At 44.7% G+C, this 16,918-nt stretch overlaps 2 protein-coding genes across 4 annotated transcripts in view; one reads left to right on the forward strand and one right to left on the reverse strand.

Moving 5' to 3' along the window:
• Positions 1–5,610: 5,610 nt before the first annotated feature.
• Positions 5,611–13,648, reverse strand: TIGD6 (tigger transposable element derived 6). Of its 2 annotated transcripts, XM_054684056.2 has the most exons (3): positions 12,955–13,061; positions 12,409–12,797; positions 5,611–8,916 (listed from the first exon to the last, which is right to left on the reverse strand). In XM_054684056.2, exon 3 carries the CDS (start codon positions 8,833–8,835, stop codon positions 7,270–7,272), a length of 1,566 nt encoding a protein of 521 aa, XP_054540031.1. In that variant the 5' UTR covers positions 8,836–8,916; positions 12,409–12,797; positions 12,955–13,061; the 3' UTR covers positions 5,611–7,269.
• HMGXB3 (HMG-box containing 3) overlaps positions 13,185–16,918 on the forward strand; it is a 53,189-nt gene continuing 49,455 nt past the window's right edge. The window contains exon 1 of one of the 2 annotated variants that reach the window (XM_009449938.4): positions 13,185–13,660. The gene's annotated coding sequence lies outside the window, so the exon portion shown is untranslated. The remainder of the gene's footprint in view (positions 13,661–16,918) is intronic. The other variant, XM_063810811.1, reaches the window with a different exon arrangement.

Here is a 16,918-nt window from a genome sequence, read left to right on the forward strand (position 1 = left end):
CCCAGCATTTTGGGAGGCTGAGGCGGGTGCATCACCTGAAGTCAGGAGTTCAAGACCAGCCTGGCCAACGTGGTGAAACCCCGTCTCTACTAAAAATGCAAAAATTAGCTGGGTTTGGTGATGCACACCTGTAGTCCCAGCTACTCAAGAGGCTGGGGCATGAGAATTGCTCGAACCTGGGAGGCAGAGGTTGCAGTGAGCCGAGATCACACCACTGCACTCCAGGCTGGGTGACAGAGCGAGACTCTGTCTCAAAAAAATACATAAATAAAATAAAATATGATGTGTTAGGCTGGGCGCGGTGGCTCACGCCTGTAATCCCAGCACTTTGGGAGGCTGAGGCAGGTGGATCACGAGGTCAGGAGTTCAAGACCAGCCTGGCCAAGATGGTGAAACCCCGTCTCTACTAAAAATACAAAAACTAGCTGCGCGTGGTGGCAGGCACCTGTAATCCCAGCTACTCGGGAGGCTTGCGGCAGAGAATTGCTTGAACCCAGGAGGCAGGGGTTGCAGTGAGCCAAGATCAGGCCATTGCACTCCAGCCTGGACGACAGAGCGAAACTCCATCTAAAGAAAAAAAAAAATCATCTGTTACATTTGGAGAGTAATTCAGTCATTGATGTTTCCCAGTCATAACAAAAGGATCTGTCCTCGGAGAAGGACATAAAGAAATCCAATTCTTTTTCCTTTATGGTCTTGAATGAGTCACTTAAACCTTTGGTGAAGAGGGGAGGAGGACTAGATTGCTTGAGGACCCTTTTTGTTTTTTGTTTGTTTGTTTTGAGACAGGGTCTTGCTCTGTCGCTCAGGCTAGAAGTGCAGTGGTGCAATCATGGCTCACTGCAGTCTTGACCTGGGCTTAATCAATCCTCCTGCTTCAGCCTCCTGAGCAGCTGGGGCTATAGGTGTGTGCCACTACACTCCGGCTAGTCTCTTCTATTTTTCGTAGAGACGGGGTTTTACCATGTTGCCCAGGTTGATCTTGAACTCCTGGGCTCAAGCATTCCTCCCGCCTTGGCCTTCCAAAATGCTGGGATTATAGGCGTGCGTGACTCCTATTCCATACAGTGCTGGGATCAGAAAGCCCAATTTTGGATCATGTTTTACTACTATCTTAACTCTGAATTTGGGCAAGTGACCTTTGAGCCACATTTTTTTTCCATCAGTAAATAGAGGCTAACACCTTCTGATGACTAAGTGAGAGAACTAGGAGTAGACTCCTGATTGGAGCACACCATTTTGTAAGGAAATAGAGCACTACTCTCACCCTATACATGCCATGAAGCCTCTCCCAGAATGTCCTCCTCTTTATGCCTCGCTCAGTTCATGAGGGTACAGGGTTAAGGACAGTTTTTAGTCCTCCTTTTGCAGTAACCCTGAGCATTCTCCCAACCTCATTCCCACCTCACAGAGTGAAGGAGTTGAATAGTCTAAGGGTCCTTCCAGTCTTACCGTAGTGTGCACTCCTGCCTGTGAGCAGCACCTAGGATCCAGAGCCCTGTGAGGTACACTCAGTCATTCTCGAGCATCTCTGTCAGCCATCTTGGAGGGCCTCACTTCCCCATCTGTCCTTTCAGGGCTTGTGTCCTTGGCCTCTTCTCTCTTCACTTAATACCACTGCTTAAGTATTTTGTTTTCAGATCCAGTGGAGGCTGATGAAAGTATGACTCAGGGAGATAGCCACATGTGCAGGTATACACGTACAGTTCTAAAAAGGTTGGCTCATGGACTCTCATATGTTGAACACCTTGCATTATAAGCCCACTCTACATAACTTCATCCACATGTATGTCCTCAATCACCTTGCTATCTGTGGCAGCCAAAAAATATTTCTAGCCTAACCATTCTAGAACGCCAAACAGTCTGTCTGTCTGTATATAAATCTCCAGGGCTGGTTGTTAACAGACAACTGCCTGGATGCCCAGAGACATCTCACATGTAACATGACCCTCAAACTTGTCTTCCTTTCCCCTGGTAACATACATTGATCATGGCACGACCCAGCCACTTAAGCAGAAACCTGAAATTTCATGAAATGTCCCTTTACAACTCCCACACTAAATCCATCTTACCTTGTAAATGCCTCTCAAATCCAACGTTTTTCCTACCCCTCAGTGTTAATTATTTCTCTTCAGTACTATACCACAGCCTAACTAGTTTATCTGCTTTTCTACAATCTAACCTCCATACTAGTTATCAATTATTTCACTTAAAAAGAAGTTGACCATTGCTACTTGTCAGGGCAAGTAGAAGGGGTCTCTAGTGTCTTTAGGATAAGTTCAAAATAAATGGTCTAACCCACAAGACTTAAAAAACTCTGCCCTTACATCTTCAGCCTTTCATTCTACCACACATCCTTTGCTTGGCATACCACCCACCAACCTTAGGTGCTCCCAAATGGGCCATTAAAAAAAAATACCCCAGGCCTTTATATATGCTGTTCTGCCAGGAGTTGCCTCCCAGCCCCATCTCCCTAACTCCCTACTTTTCATTCCAGATACTTATCAAATGTCCCTTTTCCTTAGCAACATTTCCTACTGAATTCCTCTTCTCTCATTCAGGGGCTCCTTTAGGGTCCACCTCTATACTCCTGTATATCTTTGCATATCCTCTAAAATGACATTTACCACTCATAAAGAGTAAAATATATTATTTGCATATTCTCTGAAATGACATTTACCACTCACTCCCCCACGTCCCGTCTATCTCTTCTACTAAGCTGCTTGAGAGTAGGGCCATGTGCTCCATCCTTAGAGCTCCTATGACCTGCAGTGGGTTTATAAGGTTAAAGAAGTTATTACTGCAAACATGGATATGTTTGTTGTGTAATTATTTCCCTAATACTGCCTCATTTCCAGAGCTTGAGTGTCTATCCACGATCAGTTACATAGCCTATGTTTTTTTGGTTTTGGGTTTTTGCCTTTTTTTGAGACAGGGTCTTGCTCTTTCACCCAGGCTGGAGTGCAGTGGCACAATCATGGCTCACTGCAGTCTCAAACTCCTAGGCTCAAGTAATTCTTCCGCCTCAGCCTTCCGAGTAGCTGGGATTACAGGCATGAGCCACCACATCTGACTAATTTCATTTTTGTAGGAACGGGGTCTTGCTATGTTGCTCAGGCTGCTCTCAAACTCCTGGGCTCAAGCATTCATCCTGCCTCAGCCACCCAAAGTGCTGGGATTATAGACATGAGCCACCATGCTCAGCCTGGCCTATGGTTATTAATAGGTTGGGAAAAGTCTCTAGAGAAGAGATGGTATGTAATGGAGGGGATTAGGTGGTCCCAGGCAGTTACTTCTAGGTAAATTGTTTGAACAAGTCCAACATCCTATGTCTCTTCCTTCTTTCCTTGTTGCCTTCCCTCTCAATCTGTACCACATCAGAGAAATTACAAGTGGCAGCTCCGAAGGTTTCTTCAGTTGACGCTGTCTCCCTATGTAGTCCACCTGTGCCCTCTGGTGGCCACAGTATGCTACCACATTCCACTTTAAAGATAAGTCTGGCTTCAGGTAGCATGAACAGCAGTTTAATAGGTCCACAACCTTGGAATTAAATTATCTGAGTCTACTGTGGTTTTGTATTATGATTTACTAAAAATATTAAATAATAAGTAAACAGTGCTTGAAATATAATAGACAATAAATCTTAACTTTACTTGCTTTTGAATCAGGGCCCCTATGAGTAATGGCACAGAAAACTCCTTGAATTATCATCTATTGATTAGGCTGGTGGCTCTCAAACACTGAACCCCAAGACCTGTCAGTGAACCCCAAGACCTGCTGATAAGGCAGGTCCTTGACTCTAGATGATACTCATTATGTTCCAAATAGGGATGGAATGACAATAGAGTGCATTTATAGAACACTTAGTCTCAGGTACACCTTTTTATCCTCATGACAACACAATTGAGGTAGGTGCCTAGGTATAGTATGTTGGCCTACAGAGAGGATTAGTCAACTGGAGCAGAAGTGGGGTTGCCACTCAAGTGAGGTTGGAGTGACCAAAGAGGCATGGAGAAGCCACAGAAAGCCTGACGAGGGATAATATCAACCTCTTTTAGCTTAACAAAGTACCAAAAACCCCTGATATCCAATAGAATCGAAGTGTTAGCCAGTGTAAACTGAACTAAAAATTTTTCTTTTTCGGATGATTTCCATCTTCCGATGGAAGTCCAGGATCTAAATCATGATAAATTAAGTAAATCAAGAATGTTAAATTTGTTATTATTATTATTATTATTATTTTAGATGGTGTTTCACTCTGTCACCCAGGCTGGAGTGCAGTGGCAACCTCCACCTCTAGGGTTCAAGCGGTTCTCCTGCCTCACTCTCCCAAGTAGCTGGTATTACAGGTGCCCACCATCATGCCCAGCTAATTTTTGTATTTTTAGTAGAGACAGGGTTTCACCATGTTGGCCAGGCTGGTCTCTAACTCCTGACCTCAGGCAAACTGCCCGCCTCGGCTTCCCAAAGTGCTGGGATGTGTGAGCCACCACACCCGGCCAGGGACGTTAAATTTGTTTTTTTAAAAAAGCAAGTTTAAGCACATATTTACTGAACATCTACTATATGCAAAGCACTTAGACAAGCCCTTTCATACTAAAGTCCTGTGTGTACAAATGAAAGCCAACAGAAGTCCTGCAATGACTTTTTGGTGGAGGGACATGGGTTCAACTATAAATAGTATATATTCTATATACTTATCAAATTACATTATATATAATTCATTATCAAAGAACAGAGATTATAACCTGGATTGGAATTATATTTGAGGCAACTATATTCATGGAAAAATTTTGCAAACCCTTTTAAATGGAATAAAACCCTACCTTATCTCCAAGCCATTTCTATTAGAATCAATGCTTAATACAGCTTTAAAAATAAGGTGGCTTCAACACATTGTACGTGTCTATCAATTTATACACAAATGTTTTTTGAAGTGCCTATGATGTGTCCAGCACAGTCCTAGGCACCGTTAAGATTATAAAGGTTGACTGATCCCTGCTGTTATGGAACTTACAGTCTAAAGAGCCAGAGAACATCTAGAAAACATCTAAGTATTTGAGTGGTACAGACAAGAAGTTTGGAGGAGATGAGGGGAAAACAGGTGGAGTAGTTGCTGGAGTCTCCAAGAAAGCCTGGAAGAAAGAGGATTCCAGTTAGTTCCTGAATGTGTAGGGCCTAGCTTAGAAAACAGGATGAGGCATTTGGGCAAGGCACACAGGCAGAAGTCGGTATGCAGTAAAAGAAAACAATGGCCTCTTCGGGGAGCATTATGTACACAGAATTGTATCGAGCTAACAAGTTGGAAATGCAGGTTGTAGTCAACTATAGAGGATACTAAAACTCAGCTGAATAGTTTTTTTTGTAGGCATTTGAAAGCCACTACAGACACTTGGGCAGGGGAAATGGTGTGATGCCAATAGATCAAACAATATGTGCAGAATGGACTGCAGGAGAAAGGTGAGGGAAGGAATTAGATACTGTGGCAGTAATCCTGACACAAGAGGATGATGACAGCAATTAAGGAGCTGACAAAGAAATACAACCACAGGACTTAGCCAGAAGAGTTTGCCTCTCCCACATGTTAAGAATTTAAAATATGTACAGTACTTTTAATTCAAATGATCATATTAGTTTATTAAAAGAAAAAATATCCAAAATAAGCTATAAAATAAGCAATTTAAACATCTGCTTTTTTCAGTGATTGTTTTGTTAATGTGGAAGCAACATTTTCTATGATTAATCTGCTGTTATCTGTTTTGACTGAGCTACTACAGAAAGAAAAATCACTGAATTGCTATGGGTTTCTGAAATATCCAAAAAATTAACCTGAAGCAGGGGGAAAAATGACATCACACCATTAGCAGGTATTGTGTGAAACTTCTAAAAATGAAACTGACATTTATCTGACTTATTAGGAATAAATACTCTCTAATGAACTCTCTAATGATCCTCTCACCCTTTCTGGAAAGTGAGAGGCACGCTGGGCTGTACGTTCTCCCCCATGATTCTGATTAACAGGATGCTCTATTATTATAACCTCCCTCCCTGGTTGTGTCCATGTCTTATTAAATTTTTTTTTTTTTAGAGATGAGGGTCTCGCTGTGTTGGCCAGTCTGGTCTCAAACTCCTTGCCTCAAGTGATCTTCCCAATGTGCTGGGATTACAGGCATGAGCCACCATGCCCAGCCTATGTCTTAAATGCACTGTATTTCCTTGTACTCCAGATCCCTATTAGTGAAATGCCTATTAAAACATTTCGTAAGGCCAGCATGGCAGTGTGCATTCAGTTGTCCCATCTATTTGGGGGGATGGCTTGAGGCCAGGAGTTAGAGAGAGTAGTGTGTTATAATCATGCCTGTGAATAACCACTGCATTCCAGCCTAGGCAATATAACAAGACCCCATCTTTAAAAACAAACAAACAAACAAACAAATGAACAAACAGAAGTCTTGTAGTGCTTCCAGCAAATCAGCAGAAAGGAAAAAAGAGCTCTAGAGTAAGAACAGTTGATTCTTTTTTTAACAATTAGTGATGGGGGAGTATTCAGATGGCCAGCTAAAGAGAGAAGTTCTAGAACTCAGCTAGACCAGTGTATTGCTTTATTTAAATTGGCTCAATATCCTATCTAAAGCTAGACCAGTGGTTTTCAAAGCATGGACTGCATCAGCTGAGAATGTGTTAGAAATGCAAATTTTTGGGTCCCACCTGAGGTCTACTGTATCAAACTCTGGGGGTGGGCCTAGCAGCCTTGGGTTTTAACAAGCCTTCCAAGTGATTCTGATGTGAGCTAAATTTGGAAGCCCCTGAGATACACTTACTGGAAAGAAGCTGGACCCAGGCCCACAGTGTACTTGATGTTCCTGTGGTTGGTTCAGTTTTCAAATTTGTCTGCACATTGCAATCACCTGGAGAGCTTCAAAACTACCAATGCCTGTGACCCATCACCAAAGATTGTGATTTAATAGGCCTGGGATATGGCCTGAGCTTTGGAATTTTTAAAGGATTCTCAAGTGATCCTAATTTGCAGACAAGTTTGGAAACCCTTGGATGAATCAAAATACATCTTGAATCAAGGACCAGAGACAGCCAAAAACAAAAGAAAAGAAAACACACATATTAGTCAAATTCCATTCAAAGAAGTTTCCTGGCTATTTCAGAGTACTGGAATGTTGTCATAATAACATTGCTTTACTTAAATTGGCTCAACAACCTATCTAAAGAAATCTTTATTCTTGTAAACTACATTTTCTGAAATAAATTCCTGCATTATTTTGTTTGGAGGAAATCTGTAATTTTGGAATCAATAAGGGTTTGTGTCACTCTTTTCATTAAATATTCATCTATGCCATTTAATTGTCCAAAAATGGCATCAGGAATGTCTACACAAGTGGAAAGGAACTGTCTAAGTTTCTGTACACTTGATATGGCTTCTATGATGGTGACTTTTGGTTGCTCTGGTAAAGATACCTCCCCTTCATCTTCACTTCCTGCTTCACTGGTATTTTCGCCAGCCACCATGTCCTGGATGATGTCTGTGTCCTGAGAGATAATGAGATCATCATCTGCAGTAACAAAGTCCTGGAAATTTACTTCATTTGGGACACAGGTGGCAATAGCCACTGTGTGCCACAACTTTTCAATGGCAATGTCTGGTTCACTGGCTGCTGATTCTGTGTCACATTCTGCAAATTCCATAGGGATGATGCCTGCCTTCTGCCAACATTTCACCACTGTGGATGGCTTGACTGACCACCACGCTGCAGCAATCATGTCGATGGCCTGCTTGATGTCCACCTCTTCTTGATCCTCACTGCTGTTGAGCTTGAGGAGGATCTGTTTTAGAAGGTGGCTCCGGTACAGTACTTTCATGGTGTGAATTATGCCAAGATTCAGTGGCTGCAGGACAGCAGTACAGTTGGAGGGCAGATACCCAACCTGAATCCTTTCCAAGTGTGGAAGCATGTTATGAGCAGAGCAGTTGTCTATGAGCAAGAGGATCCGGCGTTCCGCCCTCTTCATCCTGGCATCCACTTGCATCAGCCACTCATTAAACAGATCCCTTGTCATCCAAGCCCACTGGTTGGCTCGGTAATCACAAGGGAGGGAATGAATGTTCTTGAGGCAGTGTGGGCTGGCTGACCTACCAACAATCAATGGTCTCATTTTTTCAGTCCCCGAGGCATTGCAACAAAAGAGTGCTGTCAACCGCTGCTTTGCTTTCTTGCCCCCTCTACAGTGGTCTCCTTTAGCAGCAAGTGTGTGCTGGGGAAGCAACTGGAAAAACACTCCTGTCTCATCAGCATTAAAGATATCATCTGGGCTGTAGTCAGCAATCAGTTTTATAATTTCCCCTGCATGCCACTCGTTAATCTTATCTATTCCTAGACCATTCATTAACCTGTCACTATCTTCTCTACAGACTGCTTTCAAAGCAATTCCGTGGCGATCTCTAAATCTGTTCAGCCAGCCCACACTTGCTTGAAAATTGTCATAGCCAAGCATGTTGGCCAAGTTTAGTGCTTTTTTCCGAATGACAGAACCAGTCACAAGAATGTTTTTGGCATGGATTTCTTGAAGCCAAGCAAAAACAGCCTTATCAATGTCATCATAAAGAGCGCTCCTCAACCTTTTCCGCTGGGGTCCCACGGATGCCTCCCGCACCTTTTCTTCAAATTTGGTGCGATCCTTTAAGAATGTAGATAAAGTAGAGGGAGTGATACCAAATTCTTTTGCCACATCACCTTTCCTCTTGCCTGAGTCTACAGCTCCCACAACTTTCATTTTCTCCTCCAGAGAGAACTGCCGACGCTTCTTGTTCCCCTTGTTTGCCATTTCCAGGGAATGAGGGCTGGCCACAACTAACAGGACTGTCTGGTTCCTCCTCGTGGCTTGCTTTGCCCCAAGTGTGGAAAACTGAGAAGACAAAAAGGAGTACCTATCAGGAAACAATGGATTTCCCCTAAAAGATGGTTCAGGATTTTTACAAATTGTATTAGGAAAGGACAATTTACGGTCAAAGTAAAGAGAAGATAGGATTCATGCTACTGACTTTCTGTAGAGGCTACTTGTAAAGACTCATAGAATGTTTGAAACAGAAGTGATCTTATCTAGTTTACTTAAACATTCTGAACCTCCATAAAAATGGGAATAACAATGTTTGCTCTGCCTACCATGAGAACAGATTGAAATAACAGGCAGTGAAAGAGCTTTGCAAATAGCATTGCACTGTATACATTCCGAGTTATTATCCAGCTTCTTTGATGGACACAGAAACTGGGGCCCTGGGAAGGGGCCTACCCGGGTTCATGCAGCTTAGATTTCTTAACTCAGATTACTATTTCTGCCAGGCCATGGTCCTGCTTGAAATTCCACCAAAATGAGATCTTCAAAGCTCTACCACCATCTGGCCTGGAAAGATTTTTACTGTGGGAAGATGTTTCTGGTAGCCATACATTCATTTTATATTTACAGGTGCCAAGCTTTAAGGGTAGAGTAATGAACAAAAGAGTCAAGGTCCCTGTTCTTATGAAATATAAAATGTGGTGGGAAAGATAAAAAGTAAACAGATAATTACAGAGGGTGATACGTGCTATAAAGGAAATAAAGACTATGACAAGGAATAAAAGAGGAAGATCTACTTATTATACAAAGGGTGGTCAGGGATGTCCTCACTAAGATGGCACTGAAGCTGAGATCTCCAAGAATATGGGGAAAGGGCTGTCCAGCAAAAGACATAGCATCAGCAAAACCTCAAAAGCAAAAATAGGCCAGGCGCTGTGGCTCATGACTGTAATCCCAGCACTTTGGGAGGCCAAGGCGGCCAGACCAGCCTGGCCAACATGGCGAAACTCCGATTCTACTAAAAATACAAAAATTAGCTGGGCTTGGTGGCGGGTGCCTGTAATCCCAGCTACTTGGGATGCTAAGGCAGGAGAATCACTTGAACCCAGGAGGCAGAGGTTGCAGTGAGCTGAGATCGTACATTTGCATTCTAGCCTGGGCAACAAGAGCAAGATTCTGTCTCAAAAACAACAACAACAACAACAACAAAACAAAACAAAAAAACACACACACACACCAAAAATAGCTTGAGGTATTCAGGGAACTGAAATATTTGCATGAATCCAAGTATATGACAAAGATGGGTGGCCAGACCATTCAAAGATGCCATGGTAGGCTGGATGGGGTGGCTTACGCCTTAATCCCAGCACTTTGGGAGGCCGACGCGGGTGGATCACGAGGTCAGGATATCGAGACCATCCTGGCCAACATGGTGAAACCCTGTCTCTACTAAAAATACAAAAAAAATTAGCCGGGCGTGGTGGCGGGCGCCTGTAGTCCCAGCTACTCGGGAGGCTGAGGCAGGAGAATGGTGTGAACCCGGGAGGCGGAGCTTGCAGTGAGCTGAGATCGCGCCACTGCACTCCAGTCTGAGTGACAGAGCAAGACTCTGTCTCAAAAAAAAAAAAAAAAAATTAACTGGGTGTGTTGGCGCATGCCTGTAATCCCAGCTACTCGGGAGGCAGAGGCACAAGAATCGCTTGAACCCAGGAGGCGGAGGTTGCAGTGGGCCAAGATCACACCACTGCACTCCAGCCTGGAGACAGAGCGAGCCTCCATCTCAAACAAACAAACAAAAAAAGATGCCATGGTAAAGAATTGGTATTTTGAGTGCAACAGAAATCCACGGATGTTTTCAGGCATTTTAAAAGGATCACTTTGGCTGTTTTGTGGAAAATGGATCAAAGAGGCAAAGAGACCAATTAGGTGACAGATTATGGCAGAAGTGATGGGCAGGTTGTAGTACAGTCCCTCTCTGGGCCTATTTTCTTTTTTTCCTTTTTTTTAAAATATATATTTTTGAAAAGTCCCATGGTTGCAAACCACAAGCCCAGATGATGCCTAAGGTCCTTCCAGATTTAAGTCTTGGACCCTAGATAGGTGCTTCAAACTCAAATGCCTTTAGGGGCCAGGATGGTGGCGTAAGTGAGTGAAACAGGGATTGAAGTATTTGGAGAATGGTGTGGTGTATCCTGTCTAGAAGTACTCAGAATTTAAAACAAACAGTCCCCCTGCCCCACGCTGGTCCAACAAAACATGATCCAGCAGTAGCAGTTTTGGGTAATTGCCTTCGTAGGCATTTTATCATGAGAATCCTCAAAGGACAAGAGAACCTGCTGTGACTTTATGCTATGACTGTCCCTTCTCAAGGGTAGATTTTTACTATCACCTCTATACATGTATCCATCCATTCATGACATGTACTATGTATAAAGCAGTATGCTTGATGCCAGCCATACAGAGATGAATGGAGCATAGTGCCCACCTTTGAGGAGCCTACCAGGGAAGACAAACACTAGAGCATGTGAAAACTAAATCAGAGGTTACGGAGTACTACTGGAACATAAAAGTGCAGATAATCAACTGGAATGGAGCATGGATGGGCAGTGCACTTCAAAGAGGGAATAATATGGTGGGCCTTAAAGAATAAACAAATAGGAACTCATGAGATGAAAGGAAATATTTAACATGAAAGGCAATGAAATACTATATAGGAAATAGAATGTCCTGGTCAGGAACAAAAAATTCTTTGGAGAAGAAAGCAAGGACCAAATCACAGGAAGTCCTAGTTAGGTTTCTAGCTTGCTTTGGGGGCATTAAGAGGCTTTTGACGGTTTTTTGGTTTTGTTTTTCTGGAATGACATGATCAGATTTACAATACAGTCTTTTGGTTGCAGGGTAGAGAACCTAATGGGTAAAGTTGATTTTCCTAAGAGATGGCCTTAAATCTGAAGATAAAAGCAGGCTAAACAGTTTGGATGTTAATTTGAGTGCAATAGGAAGCTACTGAAGGATTTTAAGGAAGGAGAGATGACTGCTGTGTAAAGAATGGAAGGGTATCAGAGAAAAAAGCAGGAGTCCACATGAGATAATGGTGGCTTGGATTAGAGTAGTAATAGAGAGATGGTGAGTAGTAGTCAGTCTGGGGCTGTTTTTGCAAGCCCTGTGCTGGACCGGATGTGAGGTGAAGGAGGAGTCAAGGATAACGCCCAGGTTTCTGGTTTGAGCACTGAGGAATCCAGCGGATGATGGTGCCATTTACTGAGGTGGGAGGATCTACTGCGTAAACCTCATTTGTTAAGCACTTTACATGCTTAATATTGCTTACTTGTGGCAGGGCTGGGATTCAAACCCAGGAGGCTCACAACAAAGCTAGCACTCCAAACACTACAGAGTGCTAGATAGCTGGTTCTGGGAACTACTAATATTGAGAGGAGACATAGAAAGAGAATGAAGCAAGAGCCAAATCAGACAAGTCTTGGTCAAGCTAAGACGTCTGAATTTTATTTTAAGTGAATGAGACACTGGAGGGTTTTAAGCAGGGAGTGACTTGATCAGACTTACAGTGCAAAATGATCAATCTGACTGCTTCGTGGAGAATAGATTGTAGAGGGGATGTGGGGAGAACTACATCAGTCCAGGCAGGAGATGATGGTGGCTAGAAGGTTGGTGATGGCGGTAGATGCAGAGAAGTAGGCAGACTGGAATACAGTGAGGGTTGTGCGGGAACTTGTACAAATGTGGACAACTTGTGACACTGGAGAGAAAGGACAATCCAATCCAATCCCTATTTGATTTACGGAGGCTCTCCATACGGTCATTCAGCTCAGCTTGAGTCACTCCAGGAACTCACTACCATCACTATTCGTGGGCCAGTGGGAGAGACGGATTGAGGGCAGATCACTGGAGTGATGAAGGCGCTACTTGATGCGGCACTACGTATGAACCCGATCCTGAATGAGAGGGAAAGACTGAGACAGGCTGAGGTCAGGCCTTGAACGTCGTGCTGAGGAGGGGGTGGTATTGTAGGCTTCCCAGCGCCCGACGTGGCTCTGAAAGGTGAGGCGGGGCCTAGATCCCTCACGCTCAGCACAGCCCCGCCCCCGTTACCTGAACGCCCCACAGCAGTGCCCGGGGTCTGAGCGGCCGGGGCGTCCCACCGCCGGCAGCTACAGCTTCCTCCTCCGCCCGGGACCTCTGGCCGGAAGCAGTCCGTTCGCCTTACTAGACCCCCTCCAAGCCTTTGAGCAGTTCGTGTGGGTCCGCCCCCAAGCTAGGGCTGGGCTGTTGCGCTTGCGCCAGGGGTCGCATGCAGTCACGCGCCGCCGACCGCTTCCGGTGCGCCGCGAGGGCCGCCGGGACGGGTCTCCCTGGCGATCCGTGGTGTGCCGCTCCTGCCGGTGCAGCCGCCAAACCGGTGCCTCGGTGACGACCGTGTCCCTGCCGTCTTCCTCGAGCTCCCCGGGGCTTGACCCCCGGGGCCCTCGGCAGGCATCGGTGAGGAGCCTGCGGAGCGAACCTGTGCTCCTATTCTTGCCCTTCAGGACCCCATATCGCGACTCCGAGGAGGGGAAGCGAGAGGGGCTGTCGCGACTCCGCGCCGTGTGTCGCCGGGCGGGGCCGCGGGGCCGGGGCTCCTTCAGCCCCCGGGATGCGCGCGCGAGCCCTCGCCTCCACTTCCTTGTTGCTGCTGTCACGACTGGAGCCGCCTCTCGCCGACAGCGGGGAGCGCGAGTGCGCCAGCCATCCCCCTCGTCGAGCCGCCGGGCCAAGCGCCTCCGGGAATGTGAGCGGCGCAGCTTGCACGCTCCTCCGGGTAAGTCCCGCCTTCGAGGGCCGCGCCGAGCCGCTGGGCGACCTCGAGTTGGATGCTGCGGCTCTCTGAGCCTCTACTGAGTCTTCCACAAAGTAGGGCCACTGAGCCTTAGTGTCCTCCTTCCGCAATCCGTATGGGACATTCGGATGTCCCAGACGTCTTAGCTTGACCAAGACTTTGTCTGGTTTGGCTCTTGCTTCATTCATGACCCAGAATGAGGGAAAGGAGCTAGCCCAGAGTCAAACTGTGGCCCATGGCTGAGCCCTCAAAGGCCATCTCGTGAGATTCCAAGGAGGATCTGATGGGACAGAGAAAGTGTCTCGCATATTTCAGGTATTGACCTTAACTCTGTTTTACAGATGAAATAACGGAGACTTAGGGTAAGTGGATTTGCTTAAGGTCAGAGGTCCCCGTGCTGGTGCGACTGGTGTAGCCTGTACTAGAACCCGGATTTTCTGTCCTCTAGAGCCCTTCGTTTTTAACCTTAAATTGTCCTGCCTCGAGTCTGATAACAAACTTGTACTCAGGCTTAGAACAGGGTAATAAAACAAACAAAACCGTAGGGTGTTGTCTTCCTGCCCTCAGCCCAAGGTGGCTGTAATGACTGTTTCCTAACCCGTTTTGCGCAGGGTGCTTAGTACCCTATATGCCATTCATTACAGATGCTCTCCTGCAGTTACTGCCCTTCTCCACAAGGCTTTCAGCCGCCCAGAAGTCAATTCAGGGCAAAAAAGCGCAGTCCCCACGTAGCCTTGATTTGAACTACTGCTTCCCTTATCCTTTACTGGCCTATTGCTTACCCAGCCAAGTTGTAGACTGTGTTCTCTTCCTGGGTTGCACTATGGCAGTTAGAATGTAGGTTTTTGTTTTGTTTTTCTTTGTTAGTTTAGTTTTTGTTTTTAATAGGAAGAGGAATCATTTAGAGATGACAGAGAACTAGGAAGAACCTAAGGAATAATGTGTGCTTTACCTGGGGTATATCCTGAAAATTATAGGTGAAATACAGTGTGTCTGCAATTTCTAGGAGAGGTTTTTTGTTGTTGTAGTTGTTTGTTTGTTTTTTTAAGCTTTCGCAACATTGTCAAAAGAATAGGATTCTTGCCTCCAAAATACTAGGAGCCACTGGGTTCATCCTTTTCTCACAGTAGAAACAGTTGAAATTTAGGATGTGGAATAGACTTCTCTGAGATCATAAGGTTAGAGTTTAGGTCTCTTGACTCCACATGCAGTGCTCATTATACCTTATTTGTGGAGTGAGGTCTAAATGAGAGGTGTGTGGGCTTTGTACTGCACGTATCAGTCCCATATTTACCACCACAACTGCCTCTTCCCAGAATTCTAAATTTCCTCCTGACAGATTTTCAGGGGCAACTATGTTATTTCCTTCTTGTCAAATTCAAGTGGTTTCTGTGAGCCTTTCTCCCTCCAAGGATTGAGACTTGTGGTAAAAGTCCAATTTAGAACTTGGCTACAAAAAAAACCTAACTCTTCTTGAACTGGTTATTAAGTTTTTTATGCCTCTTTTCCTAGACATAAAAGCTGTTAGTAGATTCTCTGTTTTTTAGCCCAGCACCAGAGAGCTGATGTTGGTTGGTCAGATAACTGTTTAGATCTGTGCTGTCTCTAGCTCCTAGCATATGTTGCTATTTCAGTTAATTACAATTGGCCAGGTGTGGTGGTGGCTCATGCCTGTAATCCCAGCACTTTGGGAGGCCAAGGCAGGAGGATTGCTTGAGCCTAGGAGTTTGAGACCAGCTTGGATAATATAATGAGATCTCATCTCTACAAACAATTTAAAAATTTGCCAGACGTGGTGGTGCACATGTGTAGTCCCAGCTACTTGGGAGGCCAAGGTGGGAAGATCACTTGAGCCTGGGAGGTGGAGACTGCAGTGAGACAGGATCTCATCACTGCACTCCAGCCCAGGGGACAGAGTGAGACCTTGTCTTAAAAATAAATAAATTTAAAAATAAAACTAATTCAATTCTTCAGTCACACTAGCCATATTTCAAGTGCTCGATAGCCATATGTGGCTGGTGGCTACTATATTTGACAGCACAGATGTAGAACATTTCCATCATCAGAGTTTATTGAACAGTGCTGGTTTGGAGGGTTGCCAGTAGAGATGGATAGCAGTGTAGCATAATGAAAGAAGGCCCAGGGAGTTGGATTTTTGAGTTAAAAATCTCTCTCTCAAGTCCCTGCTTGGGCTTGGTGGCCTTGGGAAGGTTGTTAAGCATCTCAGACACAGATAATAGTCTTTAACAGAGGCTAGATGTGGTGGCTCACGCTTGTAATTACAGCACTTTGGGAGGCTGAGGTAAGAGGATCGCTTGAGCCCAGGAGTTCAAGACCAGCCTGGACAACATAGCGAGATTTCATCTCTATTATTATTTTTTAAATTATATAAAATAAAAAAAAAAACTTAATGAACTCTTCCATTTTTTTTTTTCTGCCAATTACCTGACTTTAGGATTGAACCCAGCTGGGCACAGTGTAATCCCACTCATGCCTGTAATACCAACAGTTTGAGAGGCCAAGGTGGGCAGATCGCCTGAGTCCAGGATTTTGAGACCAGCCTGGCCAACATGGCAAAACCCCATCTCTCCAAAAAATTAGCCAGGTGTGATGACATCACCTGTAGTCCCAGCTACTCAGGAGGCTGAGGTGGAAGGATTGCTTGAGCCCAGGAGGTCAAGACTGTAGTGAGCCCAGAGTGTGCCACTGTACTCTAGTGACAGAGTGAGACCCTGTCTCAAAAAACAAAAACAAAAAACCCAAAAACAAACCCTTTTCATTTGCATAGCACTTGACTATTTTCTTTTTTTTTTTTAATTAAAAAAGATTTTTATTTTTTTAATAGAGATGGGGTCTCACTATGTTGACCAAGCTGGCTGGCCTCAAACTCCTGGCCTCAAGCAACCCTCCCATCTCAGCCTCCCAAAGTGCTGAGATTATAGGCGTGAGTCACTGCGCCCATCCAATTATTTTTAAATAGAGTTGTGTCTATTGTATCCTTTGAGTCTTATCACTATATATCTGTGGGAAGGTAGTTGAGACATGTCTTTTTTTATACATGAGAGAAAGAAAGCTGAACAAAAAGCAGCTAAAAGACCTGCCCAAAATTGCACAAGCTGGCAGAGTATAAAGAAATCTTTTACATACAGGCCCTTACTACATGTTTGAGTGAATCAATGAAGGCATTTGCTTAAGTTGATGAAACATAGGAGGAATGGGCCAGAACTTCTGATTCCTGGC

This window comes from Pan troglodytes, chromosome 4 (assembly GCF_028858775.2).
Source record: "Pan troglodytes isolate AG18354 chromosome 4, NHGRI_mPanTro3-v2.0_pri, whole genome shotgun sequence".
In the NCBI taxonomy this organism is placed as follows: domain Eukaryota; kingdom Metazoa; phylum Chordata; class Mammalia; order Primates; family Hominidae; genus Pan; species Pan troglodytes.

Excerpts from the sequence above, each read along its gene's own strand:
- TIGD6 (XM_054684056.2), bottom strand. The coding sequence starts at position 8,835 with ATGGCAAACAAGGGGAACAAGAAGCGTCGGCAGTTCTCTCTGGAGGAG.